The 24184-nt window shown below is 40.1% G+C and overlaps 1 protein-coding gene across 4 annotated transcripts in view; it reads left to right on the top strand.

Moving 5' to 3' along the window:
- Positions 1-4521: 4521 nt before the first annotated feature.
- The window catches only part of ANAPC1 (anaphase promoting complex subunit 1), a 58721-nt gene continuing 39058 nt past the window's right edge, over positions 4522-24184 (top strand). For 2 of the 4 annotated variants that reach the window (XM_063302214.1, XM_063302199.1), the window contains exons 1-18: positions 4522-4660; positions 5653-5889; positions 6326-6487; positions 7833-7884; positions 8050-8153; positions 8376-8458; positions 9241-9314; positions 11746-11891; positions 12242-12462; positions 13161-13364; positions 14604-14699; positions 15219-15309; positions 15410-15479; positions 16852-16985; positions 18344-18484; positions 20142-20202; positions 20615-20802; positions 22129-22203. In XM_063302214.1, coding sequence (XP_063158284.1) covers positions 5677-5889; positions 6326-6487; positions 7833-7884; positions 8050-8153; positions 8376-8458; positions 9241-9314; positions 11746-11891; positions 12242-12462; positions 13161-13364; positions 14604-14699; positions 15219-15309; positions 15410-15479; positions 16852-16985; positions 18344-18484; positions 20142-20202; positions 20615-20802; positions 22129-22203 — 2115 coding nt within the window. In that variant the 5' untranslated portion in view covers positions 4522-4660; positions 5653-5676. Of the gene's footprint in view, positions 4661-5652; positions 5890-6325; positions 6488-7832; positions 7885-8049; positions 8154-8375; positions 8459-9240; positions 9315-11742; positions 11892-12241; positions 12463-13160; positions 13365-14603; positions 14700-15218; positions 15310-15409; positions 15480-16851; positions 16986-18343; positions 18485-20141; positions 20203-20614; positions 20803-22128; positions 22204-24184 lie in introns of all 4 variants that reach the window. The other 2 variants (XM_063302207.1, XM_063302191.1) reach the window with 1 other exon arrangement.

Genomic DNA, 24184 nt, shown 5'->3' with positions numbered 1-24184 from the left:
CCTCTGCCCTTTTGGCTGCCCTGCACAGCATCATACCTCGGCAGCAGGCCTCTACTTCAGCCCCAGCATTGCCAGCTCTGCCGGCTCTGCCAAGGAGTGCCTCAAGCCCCGTCCCATGGCCAGCCACCCCAGCACCACAGTGCAAAGCCTCAGCCACCCCCACTGCCCTGAGGTCCGCTGGCCCCATCATGCTCAGCTGACTTTCACCGTCTTCTTCCTTCCACTGCTGACAAGGTGCGCCTGGCCCGGCCCTAGGTGAGGCAGCTGCTGGCTGTGCCAGGCCTTCTTCCTGAGGCCCCACACACAGTTCTCCAAATCGCGCATGCCCTTCTTACAAAGCTTTGGAAGGCTTCTGAGTGTAACGTTTGCCCATCCTAAACACACTCAGGCTCACAAGCAATGGCTTGAAACAAATCTGGTTTATTTAGGAATAGTGTGCAAGTACAAAGAAAGCTGAGAATGAGCAGAAGCGCGCCAAATACAAAGTAAAAACCCTCGGTGCTAATGTAAGCCCTCCCCCCGTACAACCGTTTCAAGCTCCCCATCCCAGGTGCCCCTAATGAGTTCAGCTAATCAACGGGTAAAAAGACCTAGAACACCAACGATAACCCAAACACATTCCATCCCCAAGAAAACAGATATACAGCCTGGTACAAGGTCTCCCAGCAGCTCCCTCCCAACTGGAACGCGCGTTGGCACCATGGCATGCGAGATGTTACGATGTAAATCAAACATTGCAACGGTGAACATGACATACCGCCCCCCCCAAAAGAAAGCAAAGCAAAACAAAATTAACAACGGTGAAAGACAGGGTCAAGCCGCAGGCTTGAAAGGGTAAGCCAGGTGAAAGCGGCTAACTAAAGCAGGAGCATTGACGTGTCGAGCAGGCACCCACTCAGGGTGGGGGAAGTGCTTCCAGCGAACTAGGTACTGCAGGAAGTTGCGAAGCTTGCGGGAGTCGAGGACCTCTTTGATTTCAAAATGTTGCTGGCCATCAATCATGATCGGTAGAGGTGTAGGAGGGTGGGGATGCTAGTGAGTGGAGGAGCAAGCCGGCTTGAGCAAGCATATCATCCTCACGCCCATCTTCCTCCACCTGCCCCAGGGCGCTGGCGTTTCCCGCCAGCTCTTTTGCCTCTTCCTCAACCTCTGCGTAGAGATACAGGGCTTCCTCCAGATCCGTGGCTCCTTTGGCTGCAGTCGTCCGGCGTGACGGCTGGGGCGATTTAACCGGGGCTCTCATTGTCCGCTCTCCAGACTTGAGCTTCGGGCATTCAGCGGCTCGATGTCCTCCCTTCCCACAACGGAGGCACTGCCCTTGCGCGTAGCGGCGCTCCTTCTCCTTGTCTCCAGCTCGGTGGCTCGGTGGTGCAGCTGTTGCTCTGCTCCGGGGTCCCCGCAACCAGGCTGTCATCTTCTCGGTTCGACGGGTCTGCATGTATGTGCGCTGAGCATGCTCAGCTTTTCCGGCCAGACAGATCCGCTCGTCCAGGGACTCCGGATCATCTCTGCCCAGCGCCCACCTGAGGACGTGTCGGTTGAGCCCTTCTTTGAATCTCTCGATGAGGGTCGATTGTGACCAGTCGGGAACCTTGCCCGCCAAAGCTTTGAATTCAAGGGCATAATCAGCTACCGACCTGGGTCCTTGGGTGAGGACCTCAGCACCTCCTTAGCCCTGGCTTTGGCTAGGGGATCTTCAAAAAAAAGCTTCAAGGCGAACATGAAGTCGTCAAGCGACCCGAGCTCCGGAGCGTCCGCTTTGGTCAGTTGGACATACCAGTCTGCTGCTCTACCCTTCAGCTTAGGGGTGATGGCTGATATCTTAGCCTCTTCTGAGGTGAAGCACGACCCATATTGCTTCATGTAGTTTTTCGTGTTGGTCAAGAAAAAGGAAAGTTTGGTGGGGTCCCTGTCAAATTTGACTGCAAAGTCCTTTGCCACCTTCCCGGTTGGAGGGGACTCAGTTGCTGGTTGAGTTGTAGGAGCCCAGGACACCCGAACGGACCCTCTCCGTGGTGAGGCCCCGTCGCGATGTCTTCTCCGACCCCGTACCAGCTGCGGTCTGCTAGAAGGAGGGGAGGAGGGCTGTGGAGAGCGAGGGCTCCCGTCGTGGCTTCCCTGATCAACTAGCGCCATGGATAGGGTCTTCAGTAGATCTTCCACCGACTCCATCTTCGCCTTCAATCTTCTCACCCTCTCGGGGGTCAGTGATTCTTCCCCTCGTTGGGTGTCCAGTCGCTGCTCTGGGGCCACTTTGGTCGACTCTCCCTTGGGAGTCAAGGGGAATCTATACTTCCAGGAAGTCCCAGCCACCTTCTCCTTGGGTTCCCCCTCATCTCTGGATCCCCCCAGCTCAGGGCTTGAGCTGGAGCCCCTCTGGTAGAACAAAAAGTCGGGGGGAGTGGGAATGGGGCTTTTCAGTGCTGGACCAGCTTGCGGTTCCAGCCCCTCGGATGTTGGTCTTGATTCGGTCATCGCTAACTAATTTCCTCGCAAGGAATAACCTTGGAAGGAGTTAACGGGAATTACAAAGATTCTCAGCTTTATGTAATGTTTGCCTATCCTAAACACACTCAAGCTCACAAGCAATGGCTTGAAACAAATCTGGTTTATTTAGGAATAGTGTGCAAGTACAAAGAAAGCTGAGAATGAGCAGAAGCGTGCCAAATACAAAGTAAAAACCCTCGGTGCGAATGTAAGCCCTCCCCCCGTACAACCGTTTCAAGCTCCCCATCCCAGGTGCCCCTAACGAGTTCAGCTAATCAACGGGTAAAAAGACCTTGAACACCAACGATAACCCAAACACATTCCATCCCCAAGAAAACAGATATACAGCCTGGTACAAGGTCTCCCAGCAGCTCCCTCCCAACTGGAACGCGCGTTGGCACCATGGCATGCGAGATGTTACGATGTAAATCAAACATTGCAACGGTGAACATGACACTGAGTTACTAGGAAGTTGCTACTTTATATATATGTTTTCTTTTTTTATCTGTACTGTTTTCTGTACTTTTTATCTTTTATCTTAATTTTTCCTTATATATTTTCATGTTTATCTTTTACCTATGTTAAAATCTCTGTGTTGAAAAATGTGTTTGTGTGTGTTTGTGTGTATGCATGTATAAATAACTATGAAATTGCTGACTTCCTTGCAAAAACATGTAACTTGTCCTTCACATTAGATAAAGTGCCAGGAGACTGAAAAACTGCCAGTATGACATAAATTTTTAAAAACAGATTGAGGAGAAATCCAGGAAATTATAGGCTAATTAATACAGTATCTGTTTCAGGCACATTGGTAGAAATAGTAATCAAAGAAATAAATTACCACACACGTAGAGGACCATGCCTTGATTAAAAAAAAAAAAGACCCAGCAAGGATTTCATTAAAGTAAACCCTGCCACACCAAACAACTCATTTTTTTGACAGTGTCAATGAACATGTGGATGGATGTGGTATTTTATAACAATATTTTGTGTTTGGATTTTTAAAGGCTGTAGATGAGGTTTGAGCTTTCTCTAAATAGGAAAAAGATACTGGGATTATAGTGCTACCTGGAAGAATAGCAAATAGCTTAATGAAGATGTTGACTTGGTGTATGGCAGTTTGACAAAGGCAAATTTGATGCTGAGGAATCAGTAGGAAAAGAATTGAACATAAAACTGCTAACATTAGAATGCCCTTATACAAACTACATATATCTGCATCTACAGTATTGCATACAGCTCAGGTCGCCACATTTGAAAGAAAATACAATATAGCTGGAAAAAGTATAGAAGAGGGCAACCAAAATAATTGAGGGGCTCAAATACTTCCATTAGAAGAAAAGGCTAGAATGTTTGGGCCTCTTTAGGTTGGAAAAAAGACAAGGATCAGGTGTGTAAAATCATGCATAGGTTTTGCTGCATCTTATGAGCTAACGCATTTATTATTGCACACCCATTCATGGTCTACAGACTATTTCATCAGCCAATCCAATTTTATCCATTTGCCAAGATTGAGAAACACTGGTGTAGAAGGTTCAAGAACAGATGACTTCCTGCAGTGCTAGTTTTCTAGTTGCAGGAGGCTTTTATCTGGTGGAAACCAAGATTAAGACAGTATGTTTTCCTCTCCTTCCGCATTAAATGGTACAGTTCATTCTATTATCTCAGGTCAATATTTCACCAGTTTGCACGGATCACTAGTTACATATCACCGACAGACGGGAGGACGTCTCTGAGTTCAGTAAGCGTACATTGGACTGTGCTATAGCCAACCATATTAGTCCTTCCCTATACCCAGCATCCTATTGCCATAGAAACAGCTGAGGGTACAGTATCATCACCCCGCTCATAATCATAGTAACGGCCGAAAGACTCAGTTCCTTCGATCGCTTCTTCATATCCGGCGCCCTGTTTCCATAAAGACGGGACGGAAGAAAAGTGACCTTCTACGCTTTCCCTTTCGCCGACCCTAGAACCTCACCAAGCCCCGCTGTAATCCCGCCCCTAGGTCCTCGCGGGCGGTGATGGGAATTTAAAGATGGCCGCGCCCGCTTGAGAACCTGGAGGTGGTGGGGTTTGTTGCTGCAACTGCTACCGCTATCTGAGAAGAGACACGGGGAGAAGCCGCTGCAGCTTAGGCCCGCAGCCGATCGCCCTTTCCTGTGTCACTCAGGTCCGTGAGTCCCTATATCTTAGGTGCTCGCTTCCCACACCTTCTTACCACAGTTTAGTTCCCGCCTTCCTTTAGCTTCCCAGTCCATCAAGGACTGGTTTCCACGCTGCATGCCCAGGGAGTCCGCCGAGTGCTCCTTACTCCTCATCCATTCATTCATTCATCCTCAGCAGTACTTGTCACGTTCTTAGATCTGTGCCCTCACAGTAATCACTGACATAGAAAACAGTTGCAATTATTTTCCTTCTTTGTAAGTTGGCATGTGTTGGCATTTTCAGGCTTTCTTTTCAAAATTTTCAAAGGATTTACCGAAGAGGAGAAAAAGTAGAATGACAGTCTTTTTATTTGAAACAACAAACGAGTAATCCTGGATAGAAACAATACCAACAGTTGTACTGAAAGGGAGATAGGAAGAATCTCACTGTTGCAATTTTTAAAAATAATATAGGCAGTAAAAAGGTGTAACAATTTGGCATTATGCTATAATTTATGCCCGTTTACTTGGCAGTAAATTTTATTAACTCACTGGGTCCTTCTTCTGAGTGTATGTATATAGTTTATGATAGGCAACTTCTGCAACTTTGTATCTTAGCATATCTATCAGCAGATACTGTTTTATCACATCTCCAAAGGATTGTCCTGCACACAAAATAAGTGGTATGTTAGTATAATTACTTTGTCAAATGAAAGGCATATAGCATCTTTTGGAATTCAGCAATTACATTTCAAATGCTTACTCTTAGTCACTAGAGACAATTTGCATCAATTAGGTGGAATTTTTAGAAGAATATTTTGGTTGATAATTTCCAGTGCAATGAAAAGATGGACTTAAATGCAAGAGATTTTAGTTCAGATCCTTCTTTAGTTACAAACTTATGATTTTCAGAAGTATTGAGATCAATAAGGCTAACAGAATCAGTAAGAACTGCATAGTATTGTGTATGCTCTGAAGCATCCGGTGTAATCCGGTTTCTGTTTTGGACTTGCTTTAGAAATAATGTTGATATTTGGAACTCATGTCGAACATCTATGAAGAGAGGTTAACAATGATTGCAGCAGGGGATTTGCAGGAGTTTGTCCCTTTTGGCCGTGACCACTGCAAACATCATCCTAATGCGCTGAACCTGCAACTACGGCAGCTGCAACCGGCCTCAGAACTTTGGTCATCAGATGGAGCAGCTGGTTTGGTGGGGTCCCTTCAGGAAGTTACCATCCATGAGAAACACAAGGTAGAAATGCTTTTGAAAGCAGTATTTTAGATTTAGCAAACATGTACTTAGCAAAGAACAAGAAGTGGTAAGGAAGTAAAGTGGACAGGATGGGAGAAGTATATTCTGTTAAATATGTTTCTGAGATTTTGGAAATACATAGGTAAACATTGAATATGTATCCGTTCAATTATGTCCAATTCTTGGAGACTGCCTAGACAAGTCCTTCAGTTTCCTTGGCAAGGTTTTTCGGAAGTGTTTTGCCATTGCCTTCTTCCTAGGGCTGAGAGAAAGTGACTGGCCCAGGGTCACCCAGCTGGCTTTGTGCCTAAGGCGAGACTAGAACTCACAGTCTCCCACTTTCTAGCCTGATGTCTTAACCACTACACTAAACTAGCTCTCAAATAAGCATTACTGTACAGTAATAGTAATATTTATTCATTTTTTTTCCTTTTAGGAAAGTTGGAAGTTAAGGAAGGGCATCAGTGAGGTTGGGGAAGAAGTAGAATATGATGAAGAACTCTATGTGGCTGGTAATATGGTCATTTGGAGCAGAGGAAGTAAAAACCAATCTTCTGCAGTTTATAAAGCCTTTACTGTTGACAGCTCTGTTCTGCAGGTACGAAAAGTGGTACTGTGTAGAGTTTGTTTAGCTGTGCATTGCCAAGGAAAGTTAAGGCCATGATTGTCTTTATGCTTTATGCTCAGGAGAAATTTATTTTGAAAATAATGACCAGAGAATGGAGAAAAAGCTGCATTAGCACAAACTGCTTAATGTCCATGTGATCTATAATTTCATTTCCTAATTTTTTTATATACTTCAGCTTAAAAAACATCTGTCTGGAGGCATGTGGCATATGAGAACAAGGCTGCATGACTGAGAAAAAGGGATTTTCTTCTCAGCAGGTTGTTTCCTGCTTAAAATAATTTCCCCTGAAAGGGTTATCGCCCTGCTAATAATGAGTGCTTTTTTCCTTCTACTTCGAAAAAATGAAGCATGAGATACAAATGATTTCCAGGAGGAAAATAATGAAAAAGAAGAGGATTTATCCTTTCATAAAGTCAAAGCCCTGATCTAACTTCACTGCCCCACATCCTTGCTTTAAAAAAATGTCAGGCAATGCAGACAGTCCTCATTTCATGTCCACTCATTCATCAACCATTCAAGTTATAATGGCACCAAATGAGTCCTCATAGTTGCAGCTGTCACAGCATCCCTGCTGTCATGTGATCATGCTTCGGATGCTTGGCAACCGGCTTGGAACTATGATGTTGCAGCACCCCGTGGTTATGTGATCACCATTTGCAACCTTCACTGCCAGCTTCCAACAAACAAAGTCAATGGGGAAGCCGGCAGGAGGTCTCAAATGGCAGTCATGTGACAGTGGGACACTTTGGCCATGCAGGATTTGTCTAACGATGGCAATTCTTAAGTTGGTGTGGTCGTAAGGATGTTGCACCTTATCACTGTGTTGCTTAGTGATGGAGTTCCTGGGCCCAATTACTGTTGGTAAGTGAGGACTACCTGTATCCTGCATATTTGGCCCTTAGTCTCCAAAACAGAATGTTGGTATTCCAGGCTTAACCAATGGAATTGTAAGAAAAGCATACAGCTTCAGAACAGGTTTTCCCCCTTCCCCCATCTGGAGTAGGAGTGATGTAACTGGGTGAAGCACCAGGTTACTGGGTGGATTGCAATGTTTTTGTGGGGTGAGTGGGTAGAAGAGTTTTTCTCCTTTGGGATATTTTTCTCCTAAGTTTTTTTCATTTTGCTTTGCTTTCTAATATCTCGCTTTTGTATATGGATGGTACCATTTTAGCTGAGTTATTCTCAGCCCTGCATTTGTAAATCGAAATGATAATAGTGTATGTGATGATGTCTGGTTGTGGACATATAGGAGTATTCAGAACTTATACAAAAACAAAGCAAAATATTTCTTTCACTGATCATTTTTTTATTTTAGGCATTGTGGTGTGACTTCTCTATACCCCAGGAAAAATCTGAAAGAAATGAAGGTAAAAGTAATGTTTTAGATCATTTGATTTGAGATCTGGAATAGGAAAAGCATTGTCCACATTGACATGAAGCTGCTTCAGAAATCAATGCACAAAATACAGCCTTTTTGTGACAAAACTAACTGAATGGAAGATAATTTGAATCTCACTTGTCTCCCAATTTAGATAGCTGTCGGGTAGTAGAAAAATGTATCTGCATATTACAGAGCTCTTGCATAAATATCCACAGTATTGAAGGAAAGGATTACACTGCTTCCTTGCCCTTTCAGGTAAGTTGCATTATTTCACTTCTTTTCTAACCAGAAAAGTAGCTGTAGTAGTTCCTTGATTTTTTTGAAATACTTTTTATAGTTCAACCGTTTTGCTAAGGGACAATTTTTCAACAAAATAGAAATTACAGATGAATATTTAAACATTAAATGATTGTTAGCTTGATAAAAATGGGTATTTCCCCACTATAATTAAATATATTTTAATATAACTTTTTATAGGTAGCGAATGTCTGGCCAACAAAATATGGCTTGTTATTTGAACGTAGTAGTTCATCACATGAAGTGTCTCTAAGTCCAAACAGGTAAGGTAACATGAATGACCATTGCTTACATAATAGTAGAATGAAACCCTTATTTTCACTGAAATGGAATAATGATTCACCAAAATGGAATGATGATATCTAGTTCTTTGCATGTTATGTTTTTGACAAGATAATTCCATACCTGTTGGTGTGAGTGAAAATAAAAATTAGTGATTCAGAAAAATTAGATTGAGGCAAACCTGATTTTAACTTTCAGATGACTTTCATTTATATTTCATTTTCTGCTAAAGATCCCATGACATATGAATGCAAACTAATGCATATTAACATCTTGGTTTATAAGCTGTGACCAGCAAGTCAGTAGTGGTCAAGCCATTCACATCCTCAATCGACCATAGAGCTCACTGGATGACTTTTGACTTTTGACTCTCTCTTATCTTAACACATCTCCCAAGGTTGTTGTTGCAGTGATAAATGAGGAGACCCTCCCAAATAAGCTGCATGAACAGTCAGAAAAAAAGTGAAATATAAAGGCAATTAATATATCATAATTACCATATTCCCACTTTCCAAATTATAGTTCAGAAGAATGGATGGGAATTACGCAAATGTGCATGTGTGTGCATGGGCTCATATTTTCTTCTATCTTAACTTGTATGCCTAACTTATTAGAACATTTCTGATCAAATCACAGTCCAGTGTTAATCTGCAAATTGTTACATTGGAGCTTATGATTATTTTGGGATGTGGCCTTCAATTTTAAGTTGTTTATCAAAGCACTTGTGGCAGTATTTAGAATTTTTGTTCATTTTTTTTTTTAGAGAACCTTTGCCTACCATGTTCAGCATGCTCCACCCATTAGATGAAATAACACCAATGGTTTGTAAGTCTGGAGGTAAATTGTGTAATGCACAAAAAGAAGAAAAATAATTTTAGACTAGCTGTAAGCAGATACACTTAGCTATATTGATTATTCTTTGCATTTGGTAGTTTTTAAAAGTATGAGATTTGGGATAATTACTGAATTATATATAAATATGAGTTCAGATATTGTCATGAGTACTGATGGTGAGCAGGAGGGGGCCCCTATCCCGGGGGGAAAACGCATGCGTAGTAGTGAGGAGTTGAGCAGTCATTCAAAGAGACACAGAACAGACCCGCCTTGACTTTTGGGGTTTATCTGTATGGGTTTTCTCACGCTTCTTCAGTTTGTTAGGATTTTCTGTCTAACGTAGCAGTAATAAAACACTAGAGACTTATTCCTCGTCTCAGCGTATTTGATGTTTATCTTGGAATTGAAGATGTAAATGATGGGAATAGTACGCTCTGAGTTGTTTAGGTTTCCTCAGTCTGGTGCCCTTTAGATATTTTAGATGACAAACTCCCATAAGCCCAGTCACCATACTCAGTGGTTTGGGATGATGAGAATTGTAGTGCAACACATCTGGAAAACATTAAATTGGAAAAGGATTACCAGAAAACATCTCAGCAGCTGGCTAACCTTGTCAGAAGCTAAGCAGGATTAGACTTGGTTAGTACTGGGATGGTAGACCTCTAGGGCAGCCTTTCTCAACCTTTTGACCTGGGAAGAACCTTTGAAATATTTTTCAGGCCTCAGGGACCCCCTGCACATTCAGGCTCAAATATAGGCCAGAAGTTACAAAATTATTATATTCGTTTCATGTGTAGGCCTGTATTTATTTATTTATTCATCAATCAATCAAACTTTATCACCACCCATCTCCCTCCCAAGGAGCGACTCTGGGCGGTTCACAATAAAATGGAATTAAAACCTGAACAGTTATAAATATAATAAATACAATAAAAATAAGAATGAGATGGAATCTAGATGGCCAAGAGTTCCTTATCAGGCCGTGAGTATAGTAGGTCCATCAGAAGTCACTCTAGGGCGTTAGCCATCCCCAGGTACGGCTATTCCCCCTCCCATTCCAAGCTTGCTGACAAAAGTCTTTAATCTTTTTCGAAAGTCCAGGAGAGAGGTGGCCTGTCTCACCTCTGGGGGAAGGATGTTCCAAAGGGCCGGAGCTACTGCAGAGAAGGCACATATATGCATTAACAGTGTTCTTAAACTAAAAATAAAGAATGAAACTTACCTCTTTAATACGAAGTTGCACAGACTTGAAATAATTTTTTAAATAAATCATGATCTCCCAGGGAACCCCTAGTGACCTCTCACCGAACCCTAGGGTTCCACAGAACCCTGGTTGAGAAACTCTGCTCTAGGAAATATAGGGCTGTAAACGAAACTGGAAAGTTGAAAAAAACATTCTTGAAAAAGACGGTGGCAGACCACTTCTGTATTGTTGCCCAGAAAAACAAACAAAACCATGGGCATGTCCATGAAATCACCCAAAGTCAGACTAGACTTGGAGGAGGCTAGACTTCACTTTTTATAAGAAAATATTTTGTTGACAAAGATTGTCCCATTTTTTTCATTGGTGGAATTTAGTTACAAAAGAAAAAGGGAGATAACAGTCATACAGAGGAGAAAAATTACAGGAGCATAAGTTGAACAATTGATTTATTTCATTTATAACTAATGCTACTTACAAAATGTTGTAAGGTATACAGATTTGAAACAACAAGAATAATAAATCAGGCTCTTTTTAAAATTTTATTCTAAGGAAATACAACCCATAGCAATAATGGCAGAAACAATCCTAATACCTCCTTCATTTTTATTAAGATTGAGCCAGGCAGGTGCCAATCCAGCCCTTGATACCAGTGTGGTTGGGGAAAAAAACAATATGCAAGAGTAATCCAGAGTTTCCTCTTGGTGTTACTGGCTAAAATAGAAAAGTAGCTAAGTAAGTAAAAAGGAAAGTAAAAAAATAAGGGAAGAAGGTATCTAAGGAAGAAAAAATTGTAGATGGCTTAGGTCCTTCTGCCCTTCCTTAGCTATTAAAGGCCACACATTGATTCAGGCGTCATTAAAATTTATAAGAATTTCATTTTTAATTTAATGGGTAATGGGTTTGCATTCTTTGGAGTGCAGTGCATTAACTCCAGTACCACACTTTATAGTCTGTGAATGTTTAGAAATGCAGTGCACTCTCTCCAATTTGGGTGACTGTCACCTGCTGTCAAACTTACACAAATCCCATGTTTCAGTTAACTGAGTTCCTGCTCAGCTTTTCATGACAGGATTGATGAATACATTTTCATGAAAGAAAAACAAACTTCTGCGTTCTGTTGTAGGCAGTAGATAAGATATCTATGGGAATTTCAGATATTTCTTTTGGGATATTGTTCTTAAATCAGGTCTCTTGACAAGGAATCAGTTTGATTCTCTCTCTACTTAGCAGGTTTGTTTGCCTCTGCCAGGATACAGTATGTTGCTGACTATTCCATGAGAATTGTTTTCCTCAATGCTGAGCCCTCCATTCTCATGACGTATGATGCCACTCAGTGCTTGCATTCCATCTGGGCCCTTCGAAGAGTAAAAGCAGAGGTAAAAAAATAAGGGTGAAGCAAGCATGGTAACATTGAAAAAAAGGAGGATAATTGATGGTTTGCCTATCTGTGAGCAGTTGTTGTTCTGTGTAGCTTGTCATGTTCGTGGAAACGTGGGGTTGTAGAGCTAGATTTATTTATTGGACAGAGGTCAGCAACCCAGTGGCCTCCTAAGGTTTTAGATTATAACTCCCATGAAAAGTGATCATTGGCTGGATTACTGGAAATTTATGGAAGGGATCCTTTGGCACATCTGAAAGGCAACTGTTTTTTTAATACTGTCTTAAAATGTGATGTTATGCACATGGTTATTTGAATCACACGAACGCATTTCTTATTTATCTGTAGGAGCAGAGTGCAGTCTTGAAGGTCTCTGAGCAGGCATGGACCCCACAGCATGCAGCTGCCAGCAGTTCCTTCACTGTCCATCTTAAGAATCTGTCTAAGGGTGACTCACCTATGGCTTCTCCATTCCAGAACTATTCCTCTATTTGTAGCCAAAGCAGGTCAGCATCATCCCCCAGCATCCACTCCCGTTCACCTTCCATTTCCAACATGGCGGCTTTGAGGTAGGTTGTTCGCATTCTGCTGTCCCACTACTTTCTCTTATTTCAGGATTATAATTATAGCAGGGATCATGCATGCTGCTGAGATCTAAGTTTCCTTTATCTGTGGTTATTTTGTAAACTATGAAACTAAATGGAATTTCCAAATTTGTAATTTTTAGGAGTTTCTGCTTTAGAGAATCATATGTACTTGGTCTCTTAATTTCTCCTTCTCAGTTCTTGAGTAACCCTGAATAATTTCAGTGTCACGGTTATCTTGTATTTATATAGTGCCATAAATGCATATCGTATTTTATTTCATTTATTTTATTATTGGTATACAGAAATCCTTGTTCTATAGTAATAGTTAACATGAAGTGTGGTGCTGCCTACCAGTTTGGCTGGCTTCAAAATAGGGTTGGACCAATTCATTAAAGTCATGGGGATGGTTGTTAGCCTTGATGGCAGTGTGGCTACCTCTAAAGGCCATTTGTTGGGAGACTAGTGGCTTCCTTGTGCATTTGGTTGGCCACTGTGAGAACAGACTAAGTGGGCCAGGGTTCCAGTCCAGCAGGGCATTGCTTATGTTCTTATGTTATGTTCTTAGTTTATAGTGCTTGAAATCCTAAGATATAAGAATCTCAGCCTCTGGTGGAAAGGGAAGCTATATGCTGTACATGTATTCTCATAGGGAAAATAAACAAAATTCTCTGTCTTTGCAGCCGATCCCATTCCCCAGCCTTAGGGGTACATTCTTTCTCGGGGGTGCAGAGATTCAACTTCTCCAGTCATGTTCAGTCCCCTAGGAGGCACAGTGCCTGCCATTCTCCGAACAGTGCTGAGTCCTTTCTTGCCCCAGAAACTGAACTCATTGTTCCAGAGCTTTGCATAGACCATCTTTGGACAGAAGCCTTCACTACCCTGAGGTTTGGAAGAATCTATTCCATCAAAAAGTGCTCTTTACAGAGTCTTGACTTCCTTAAACCAAATGGTTTAACTTTCAGAGAAGGATACTTTATGTGGCCATATTTTTGCATTTGGGGGTTAATAATCAGCAATGTGAAAGAACTTTGAGCTTTTCTTGCTTGTGGGTATAGGAAAACAATGTGGAAAAGATAATGTAACATCTGAATCGAAGAAGATACAGGTAGTCCTCACTTAACAACCATTTGTTTAGCAACTGTTCAAAGTTTCAGCAGCGCTGAAAAAAAATGACTTGTGACTGGTCTGTCCTTGCATTTGGTGCTAATAGTAGAATAGTGTGAAACAGGTGGAAAGTGGCTTCAAAGTACTTAAGAAAAATTGACACAGTATGTTGTTTGTTTCATGGTCTCACTGCAGCTAATAAGGAATCAAACTGATTCTTGTTTTGTCTTTGCTGAATTATGATAGCACATAACCCAGATATCAGAATAAGTATTTTGTTTTCTAACCTACTGAACAATCTCAAGACATTATAATATATAAAGATTGATGTGAGGAACCCAGACCTAATTGAAATGGGCAGGATAGAAATGACGTAACTAAATGAAATGTTGTTTCTGTCTACTCAGAAGTAAACTCCATTGAAGTAATTAGTGTTTACTTCCAGGTAAGGAGATACAGAATTGTATCTTCAGTCTGACTGAACTCAATGTAACTTCCTTCTGAGTTCATACAGGTAGTCCTCGCTTAACAACCATTCATTTAGTGACAGTTCGGACTTACAACAGTGCTAAAAAATGACTTACGGCCAGTTGTCACACTTATGACTGTCACAGTGTCCCCGGGGTCACGTGATGATGATTTGGGCAACTGGTTTGCATTTATGACTGTTGCAGCATCCCATGATCATGTGATCACCATTTTCGACCTTCCTGGCTGGCTTCTGGCAAGCATAATCAAAGGGGAACTGTGTGATTCGCTTAACGACCATGTGGTTCGCTTAATGCCCATGGTAATTCTCTTAAAGACCACAAAAAAATAGAAGGTCATAAAATTGGGTTGGATTCGCTTAACGACCGCTTCACTTAGCAACCAAAATTCCAGTCCCAATTGTGGTTGTTAAGCGATGGCAACCTGTATATATAAATGTATATTTAGTGTTTAGACTGATAAGCTAAATAGTTAAGTTTCTTTCTTGAAGAAGCCTATATTTATTATTTTTTACTTATAAATGTTAATAGGGAGAAGAATTCTCAATCCTCCAAAGTATTTATTACAACTGATTTTTGTGGGCAAAGATTTTTGTGCTATTTAGTGGAATCCCAGCTCCAGTTGCGGTAAGTATGTTTTGATGTTTATTTATTATTTGTATTTATTTTATAAATTTAAATATACAGCTTAGTTTTCCAAATGCATAGGAAAACCATTATTTGAACTTTTTACCCATTTAATGTATTAATTTGCAATTATCTGGGTGAATCTGCTCAGAAGTTTCATTTTGGGGGCTAAAGTGGTGATTTACCATTTAGTTATCATGCCAAACTATACTTAACAACCCATGGCTTATAATCTATGTACCAATCATGGCTTCTGATTCTTGGTCATTGCCTAATAGCAAAGCATAACCTGCCAATTCAGACATTTGCTCCAAACCAGAGGTAAGCTCCGTTATTCATAACGTCAAGGCTAAATGCATTCCATCTTAATCTGATGCTTTAGGTCAAATAGCAGTATTTATGCATATTGTACTATATTTCATTGATAGACATTTTAGGTTTCTAGAAAAATGACAGTGTGAATTTCCTCCTATTATTTTTATGTAAAATTGTTCTGTTCCCCCCACCCCCAACTTTTAGTTGTGTAAAGTTTCAACAAAGTAATGACAAGTCACAGTTGATCTTTGGTGCCATTACCAACATCCAGGCAAAGGATGCAGCTCCAGTTGATGTAAGTATAAGTACGTGAACCTCATGTAATTTATATTAGTTGACAGCATTCACCCAGATAATTGAGATTAACGTATTCTCTTCATTTGATGGGTTTACAGAATGTTGATACAATGCTGGTTCTGGAAGGCAATGGAAACTTAGTGCTGTATACTGGAGTGGTTCGAGTAGGTACATTATTTCTCTTCATTAACAACTTATGTGTGTTTTATCCATAGGTTCCTTTGTAACATTTCTCTCTTCTTTTCATCTTACGTGAGCCTTTTCTATTCTGTTTATGTGCCCTCTCTTGTGTAAAAGCAGCTCTGTTCTTCTTTCCATTTCCCTTTCATTATATCTTGTATGAATCTTGCTCTCTTCAGATGTACTCCATAGTACTCAATTGCCTCTATTTCAGTGAGGCTGAGGGTCAGACATGTGATACATCTGTTTTTCCCTCTCCCCTATCCCCACTCGTTTTTGAAAAAAAGAATGTAAGTAATGGGAGCTGTAGTCAACAGTAAAAGAGGGAGTGGCTTTTTAATTTTTCCACCCTGAGAGAATTTTTTCTTCTTTTATACTATCCCTCGGGGAAAATCAACACAAAAACGGCAATTTCCAGTAGAAATTGTGCCAGAAGAAGAAAAAGAATTAAAAGGAGGGAAAGGAAATTCAAAAGCTAACCACTAAATCAGCTACTGAGAGGGGATGGCAATGGTGTACCTGAATGACCTAGGTCCTCTGTTGTACGGTAGAGAATATCTATTTCTCTCAACTCAATAATTTGAGAAAAATAACCAAAGCCTCATGAGATTTTTAAACATACATTCCAGACATACATTCTTGCATAATCTCAGAGTGAGAGGAGACAGATCCCAAGATTTGGTGATCTTGCCAGATTTGGGGCTCTGTCTGTCTGTCTGTCTGTCCATTTATTTTGCTATGACTTGGGTGTGCAAAGATTGCCAGTCCTTTGAGTAGGCACTACTAGGCTAAGTAGTAGCTAAGGTAGAATCTAAGGTAGCTTCATATTGTCAGGCTTCATTCAGACTGATACTTGAACTAGATTTGCAGCTAGAGATTCAAGAGCACAGCTTGATAAAATACCTTTATTGCAGATATTAGAAAAATCCTTAACAAAGAAAACCCACTAATGCAGATTCTTAAGGCTTAAGCTCTATATACAGGAATCCCAGGTTCTTCCTCTCATCCTTACATTGTAATGAACTGAGAGCTGTTCATTTCTCAGTGGGAGAAGTGGTTGGCACCTGTATATGGTAGATCAAAAGTCTTTGCTTCAGATTTTGCTAGTTTTTGCTCTCACTTGTGAAATGTCATCCAATTCTACACGGACATTTCTCAGTACTCAGTTTATTAGTTGTTAAGTATACATCTTGCTGGCTGGGGAATTTTGGGAGTTGAAATCCACACGTCTCAGAGTTGCCAGGTTTGAAGAACACTGTTCTAGATTAGTTGCTTAGGCTTGTCATCTTAAGAATATTTTACCCTTTAAAAGCTACATGTATTGAAACAACTGTCTGCTCTATTTCCTTTAAAAAGATAGGAAAAGTGTTTATACCTGGTTTGCCAGCTCCGTCAATGACGATGTCAAATCAAATGCCTCGTCCAAGCACTCCCCTGGATAGTATCAGCACTCCTTCCAAGCCTTTGAATAAACATCTTGGACCCTTAGATGAGGTAAGGAATAATGGCAGTTCTTCTGCTGACAAGGCTTTTATTGCCTATTTGTCCACATCTCTGTATATTAATGTTAAAGAATTCAGGAATTTTGCCTTACTGGGTGGTTGGTTTTTTTTTTTTGCTTAGGGTGGCTTTTTTTAGGGTGGCAGTTACTCAGACCTCTTTGTATTGTACATAGATGCCAAATCGCCCACTCCAGTTTGTCAGTGTCCAAGATTGTAATTAATCTATACCAGTGTTTTTCAGACTTGGCCACTTTAAGATGTGTGGACTTCAGCTCCCAGAATTCCCAGCCAACATAGTCCACACATCTTAAAGTGGCCAAGTTTGAAAAACACTGGTCTAGAAACAAAAGAGAGGTAGAAAGAAGAGTGACTTCCAGCTATCTTCAGTACAGATACAACCATAAAAAAACATCAACCTCTTACTCTATTTTATCTAAAAACACATTATTTCTATATTCTTTTGCAATCCTAATCATCAAATCCCAAGATTAAAACTTCATATTTTTCAGTTTCAAGCAAAACGTCCAAAAGTGGTTTCCAAGTAGAAACAAAGTTAGATTATTTTCTTTAATCAATGCAGTCAGTTCCTTTCTTCAAATTCTTTCTATTATTATATTGTTTTACTTATATTCTGAAATTAAATTTTAAAAAAAGAAAGACATGGGCCTATACTGAGGATTACACACAATTTTTTATTGTGAAAGGTGTAAGGTCCCCTGCGCAAGCACCGAGTCATGTCTGACCCTTTGGAGAGATACTGCCTGTGTGATGTTTTCTTGGCAGACTATAGCGGGGTGGTTTGCCATGGCCTTCCCCAGTCGTCACCTTCCCCAGCAAGCTGGGTGCTCATTTTACCGACCTCGGAAGGGTGGAAGGCTGAGTCGACCTGAGCCGGCTACCCGAGAATCCAGCTTCTGCTGGGATTGAACTTGGGTTGTGGGGAGAGTTTTCGGTTGCAATACTGCTGCCTACCACTCTGCGCCACACGAGGCTCTCAGTTTTTTTATTACCAAGTCCAAAAAATACAAATCTAGGCCTAGTTACAGGTTAAGAAAACTACATGGAAGTCATCAGAAGCCAAACTCAACTAGGACTTTATTAGTGTTAGGCAATATGTGCTCCAGATATTGGTGGACTGCTGTTCCCATTGCTACTCACCATTGAAGTTCAGCAAGTTCTCTGGAGCTAAATGTTACTCATGTTTGATTCAAAAAGCAGTCAGTAAGAGTTGCTATTTGAGTGAGGGATGAACTACATCATCTCTGAGATTTTTTACAACTCTGATTTCCTGTAATGTTTTTTATTTAATACTGTTATTTTATAATTACAAAACATTTTCTCCTTTTACAGCAAGGTGTGCTGTCTCCTGTTCCAGAGTTGAGGGATGCCTCCAAACTTCAAGAGTCCTCTTATATTGATGACTGCACTTTTCAGCAACCTTCAACTTTTATTCATTCAGTGAGAGATCCTGTTCAGAACAGAGTGACTCTGGTAAGTTTTACTCTTTAAGTTGAATGATTTGCTCAAACACCACTTGTATCTGAATCTCTAAAATATGGTTTGAAGGATTTACTCAAGCTATTGTTGGTGGTTTGGATGTAATTATTAACCCAATGTTTCTCTGTTAAACTGGGTTGTATCTGGAGGAAATAAGGGATTTACTAACACTGGGACATGCTTGGAGAACTGGAAACATATATAACTGCTGTCTAACAGGTTGAGCCTAAAACTGCTTTAGAACTAGGACATAATGTACACATGGCAAATATCCACTGTGACTATCTGAAAAAGAAAGATCAGAGCATTTGAGAGTTTTGGTCCAAGGAACCCTGTCTGTTTCCTTGGCATGCTAGTATTTAGGTACTCATGCAAGTTTCTTTTATCTAAGTGAATTTTATGACATGGTATAATGCAGTGAGTGATCTATTGTTATAGGATTGATTGATTTTTAATTCCTCCAATAATAAAAGTTTCCTGTAATCAGCAAATATAAAAAATACTCTGTGTTTGTAGTAGAGAAGTTGAATGGTATGCCTTACTAGGGCTGAAATCAAGGAGAGTATAAAGATGAGTGGCTAAGCAGCAAGTATATCATTGTATTCAGGTTCTTCATCAAAGGAATGCAATGTAAATGGAGCTTTAGGTTCTGCTTTACCTTATAAGAGAACCAGGGTACTTCAAGAATTCTAAGACTCAGTAGAACCTGTCAGAATTTTAAAACAAAACAACTTGTGTTATTTTAAAGAGGCAGTCTGTGACCTTACCACCAAGCTTCTTGTAACGTATACGGTTTTAATGATACCCACAAATTTGCAATCAAAGATCAAGTATGTTGTTGTCTGGAAGCCTTTTCCAATTTGGCAGTCCATAGTTATGGTGGTCTACAGTCCTTGTAATAGCCAGATAGCTTTTGCCATATTGACTAAGATTTCTAAAAATTGAAGTCCAGCATATTGGTACAATTGATATACAGATAGTCCTCGTTTCGTGACTGTCTCATACAGCAACCGTTCACTGTTATGATGGTGATGAAAAAGTAACTTTGTGGCTAACCCTCACATTTTAATTTATTTATTAAATTTATATGCCGGCCATCTCTCTGTATAAGTGACTCTAGGCGGCTTACAAGTAAAATTTATGACCGTTGCAGGTCTGTAAAGCAAAGGAAAGCTGAAGTAAGATCGTAAGCACAGCCACAATTTCACTTAGTGACCGCTTTGCTCAATGGCTGAATTGCCAGTCCCAATTGCAGTTGCTAAATGAGGACTACCTGATTTTATTTTTATTATTACTATTAAATCAGCCAGGTCTGAATTTTGGGAATTGATTTTTATTCTACATAAAATTGTTCTATGGGTTGTGTTTTTTGTGGTAATATTTTGCTCTGTTGAGCTGTTTTATGTCTGTACCATTAAATTAATTTATAAAGAGATGCCTCCTTGTGCTTCAGTTTGCTTGGCATATTAGCTGTCTTGAACAATTATAAAGGCAGAATAAAAATTGAATCGTTTCTAACTAAAACCTACACAGCAACTTTCTAATGGCCTTTGGGGATACTTTAAATCTGCTATAGTTTGTATAACAATATATATTACAGATGCTGAATGTACTTCTTGTGGGATGATGTAATCTATCTATCTTCTTCTAGGAATTTAGTAATGGCTCAATGATTAGAATCACCATTCCTGAAATTGGAACTTCAGAATTAGGTATGATGTTAACTCCATATTCTCCTTTCCCTTTTTATTAAAACCGGCTATGGAATCGAGCAAATTAAAAGCCAGTTTAGAACTGCTATGGAATCTGAGAACCTTAACACCTCATTGCTCTGTCTAACTAACTGCAAAATGAAAAAAAAAAAACTGCTAATGTTAAAAAAATGCTATTTTTCATCTTACTTCCTCTTGGAAACCTGTCACATTTCTTCCACATGCAAGGTGAAGTTTAGTCACCTTGATTTCGTTGAAATATGCAACCTGATCTTAATGCTGAAATAATTTTATTGGCCTTGTATATGCCAAATGCAGCATAGAATCAGCCTTTGTCTTACAAATAAGTGGGTTCTGGATTACTAATTTACTAACATTCTTTTTTGTGTCCTTCCTGCCTTACCTTGAATAGTCAGAACATGTTTACAAGGCATTAAGAGTATCCTGCCCAAAGAGGTTGCTGTCCAAATACTTGTCAGATGGTATAATGCCTACAATGCACCTGGAGGGCCAAGCTACTATTCAGAGTGGACCTTATTTGTGACCTGTCTCATGAACATGATGGGTTATAACACAGAGAGAGTGGCATGGACGCGCAATGTAAGTGACCTTGCAACCTTATAACGTGACAGTGGCTGCCTTGGAAAGTGGTGATGGTACCTTTGCTGTAGGTGTTCAAACAAAGACTGAATGGCCATCTGTCTGGGATGCTTTAGTAGTGGTTTTCTACTAGCAGTGGGCAAGGGGTTGATAAGATGATCTTAAGGTTCGTTTCTAATCCTTACATCCTGTGATTCTGTGACTTCTGTGACTTCTAGCCATCAGCTAATATAAGATATCATTTGGAAAAGTCATTCTCTACAAGTGCTTATTATTTTCAGATACCCTCAGTAAGATACGACATGCCTTGCTACTATTAGTAAAGGATACTATTCAAATAATGTTGTACTCTTCTTCCCCCTGAGTTTCCATTTCTTCCCCCCATTTTGCTTTGGAGCCCTATGTCTTGCAGAAATATTGTAATGCTTTTTATTTGACAGAATATACAATATTATTTGGTTTTACATGGATCTTAGATTAAAATAGATCTTAGCTGTGTATGTGTTGCTGAAATGCAGTTCTATTATAGGAGCATTTGCTCATAATGATTTTTTTGTGCATGAATGGAAATAATTGATACATAGAGTTACTATTCATTATTTCGAATTTAATATAAAAGTATAACACTGAAACATGAATTCTCTATTTTTTACAACTTACAAATCTTTTCCTGTGAGTGAAACACAGGAAGATGCTTTTGCAAACAACAGCAGCAACAGTCTACAACTTGATTTGAGTTTGGTGTGTTGTCAGAGGTCAGATCTCATCTGCAACCTTCCAGTGGCCATCCCTTAAATATGTTAGCATGTTAGTCTTACTAGAAATTTGTCTCTTACTGCACTAGTCATTAACACCAAATTTGTGTTACTGTACCAAGAATTGATATGTGGAAATAAATTCATAAACTGCCTTTTTTACATATATAATTCTGTATCCTTTTTTGTTGCACACTTCGTTGTCAAGAGCCTATGTAATAAATTGTTCTCCGGAGGCAATTCACTACTTTCAGTTAAGGTAGAATATATCTCTGATTGCTTCTCCATAGTCCCATTGTGTCCAGCTTTTTTATTTACAAGTTGGTTCCATTAAATCGGGGGTGTTTAGTTTTTAAACAGAGCTGCAAGGGTCACTGAATATTTTGAATCCTCATATCCATAATTTGTGGACTAGGAGATACAGTAATTTATTCATTCCTTGAAATTATTTGAAGCAGAATATATGTAAAGGAATAATAGCAAATTGTGTGTGGAAGTTTTGCATTTCATCACAATTGGCTGTGTAATATACAAATTCCTATGTGATTATTTCTTTTTCTGTTCATTTCAGCTTGATTTTGAAGGATCTCTTTCTCCAGTCATTGCTCCCAAAAAAGCCCGGCCTTCAGAGACAGGATCAGATGAAGTAAGAGAAGAATTAATTAATTAATAATTCCAGACAGGTTAGAGATGTCTGAATTCATATTATTCAGGATTTTTTAAATGAATTATGTATATACACAGCAAAAAAAAAAAGACTTGTTTTGGTCTTAAGGCTAATATAATTTGTTGATTTATTATTTAATGAGTAGCAACTTCACTTGAAATCTTCGAAAGAGATTCCATCTGTTACTGATGGAAATTTTTAGTTAGTTATTTCATATTTCATCACCGCCCATCTCACTAAGAGTGACTCTGGGCGGTTTACAATAAAATTAAAATCACAATAAAAGCAAGTGTATGTATGTACTGTATATATGCATGTATTGTACCAAGTCAGGCCATAGTCCACCTAGCCCAGCAGTTTTTACTCTGACCTATAGTAGGGAGCTCTGCCAAATTTTAGGGAAGTCTTGCAAAACTCTACTATTTGAAATTCAGGCATTTCAGGAGAGCCAGCGTTTGAAGTCAAAGAAATGAATGTTACAGGCTATGGTTCCCCACCATCTTGCAGATGTGTAGGACCAGCTCCCTCAATCCCAGCCATCTTAGTGAATAAGCTATGATGGAAGCTGTTTTCCAAACTATCTAGAAAGCACCATTTTGAGAAATGCTATTTTAACTAGTACACTCTAAGCATTAGGAAGAGCATGCTTGACAATGCAAGGAATTTGTCAAGGAAAATTGATGTATACAAAATAAAGATAACTCATTTTTGCCAAATAGCAGCTGTGTTCCATTACTTATAAAATGCTGTCTGGTTCAGAGCCTGCAATAATGACAGTTCCAATTGTGGAGAGTAGAAATGTGTTTCTGCAATATGTAACTTGAAACATGCCTCCATTTGATTGGTATGATACGTATGATTCCAGAAGGAAAGGATTGAGCAAACTGAACATGTATTTGTGTACTTGTACAATTCCAACTAAGTCCTAACTGGTCACACTTCTGATCTCACCATTATAAGGAGCCCATAGTTCTGAACTGGACTAGAGAGAATCATTAGGTATTAAAAAGATAGCAGTATCTAACAAATAAGACTCTTCCCAGCTTCATCTGGTGCACTAGTTGTGCTCTTTCCTAATTTGTGGGCCCTTCAGACTGTCGCGCATGCCTTGCTCACCTCATGGCTTGACTACTGCAATGCACTCTACATGGGGCTGCCCGTGAAGACCACCCAGAAGCCTCAGCTGGTCTAGAATGCAGCAGTGTGGGCACTGATGGGTATGCCTCAGTATTCCCATGTAACACCTCTGCTTCGCAAGCTGCACTGGTTGCCAGTTTATTTCCAGGCATTATTCAAGGTATTGGTCACTACCTATAAAGCCCTGCATGGCATAGGGCCTGGTTACTTGAGGGACTGCCTGTCCCCCCATAGTACCTGCCTGGCTGGTTTGATCTAGCTGGGTTGGTGTGCTCTGGGTCCCATTGATTAAACAATGCCACCTATCAGGACCCCAAAAGTGTGCCTTCCCTGTAGCAGCGCCTGCCCCCTGGAATGAGGTATCCCCCAAGAGTCAAACAGCCCCTACCCTACTGGTATTTCGAGGGGCCCTGAAGACGTGGCTCTTCGCCCAGACCTTTGGCAAGGACAGTTGATGCTCCTTTTCTTCCTTTTCCTTGTTCCTGTCTGGGTTTGTTTTCTCTGCCATCGCTGTTCTTTTGTTTTGTGCTGTTTTTGTATTTTTGTATTGTTCCTTGTTTTAAACATTTTTAACAATTTGTAAACTGCCCAAAGTTGCTGGGTGTTGGGTGAAATATAAATGTAATAAGTTGTTGTTGTTGTTGTTGTTGTTATTATAAATGCCATGCTGCAGTATGCTAATTATAGTTAAGATCCCTCAATCTTTTTTTTATATTTTCAAACATGTCATACTAGTATGTACCTTTTAAAACATCATTGCTGTTATTGCTGACCTCAGTTGTCACTGTGCCAAAATGCTTACTCATATATAACATAACAATCC

The sequence above is a fragment of the Candoia aspera genome, chromosome 1, assembly GCF_035149785.1.
Source record: "Candoia aspera isolate rCanAsp1 chromosome 1, rCanAsp1.hap2, whole genome shotgun sequence".
Lineage (NCBI taxonomy): Eukaryota > Metazoa > Chordata > Lepidosauria > Squamata > Boidae > Candoia > Candoia aspera.
This window is presented reverse-complemented; position numbering and strand designations above follow the sequence as displayed.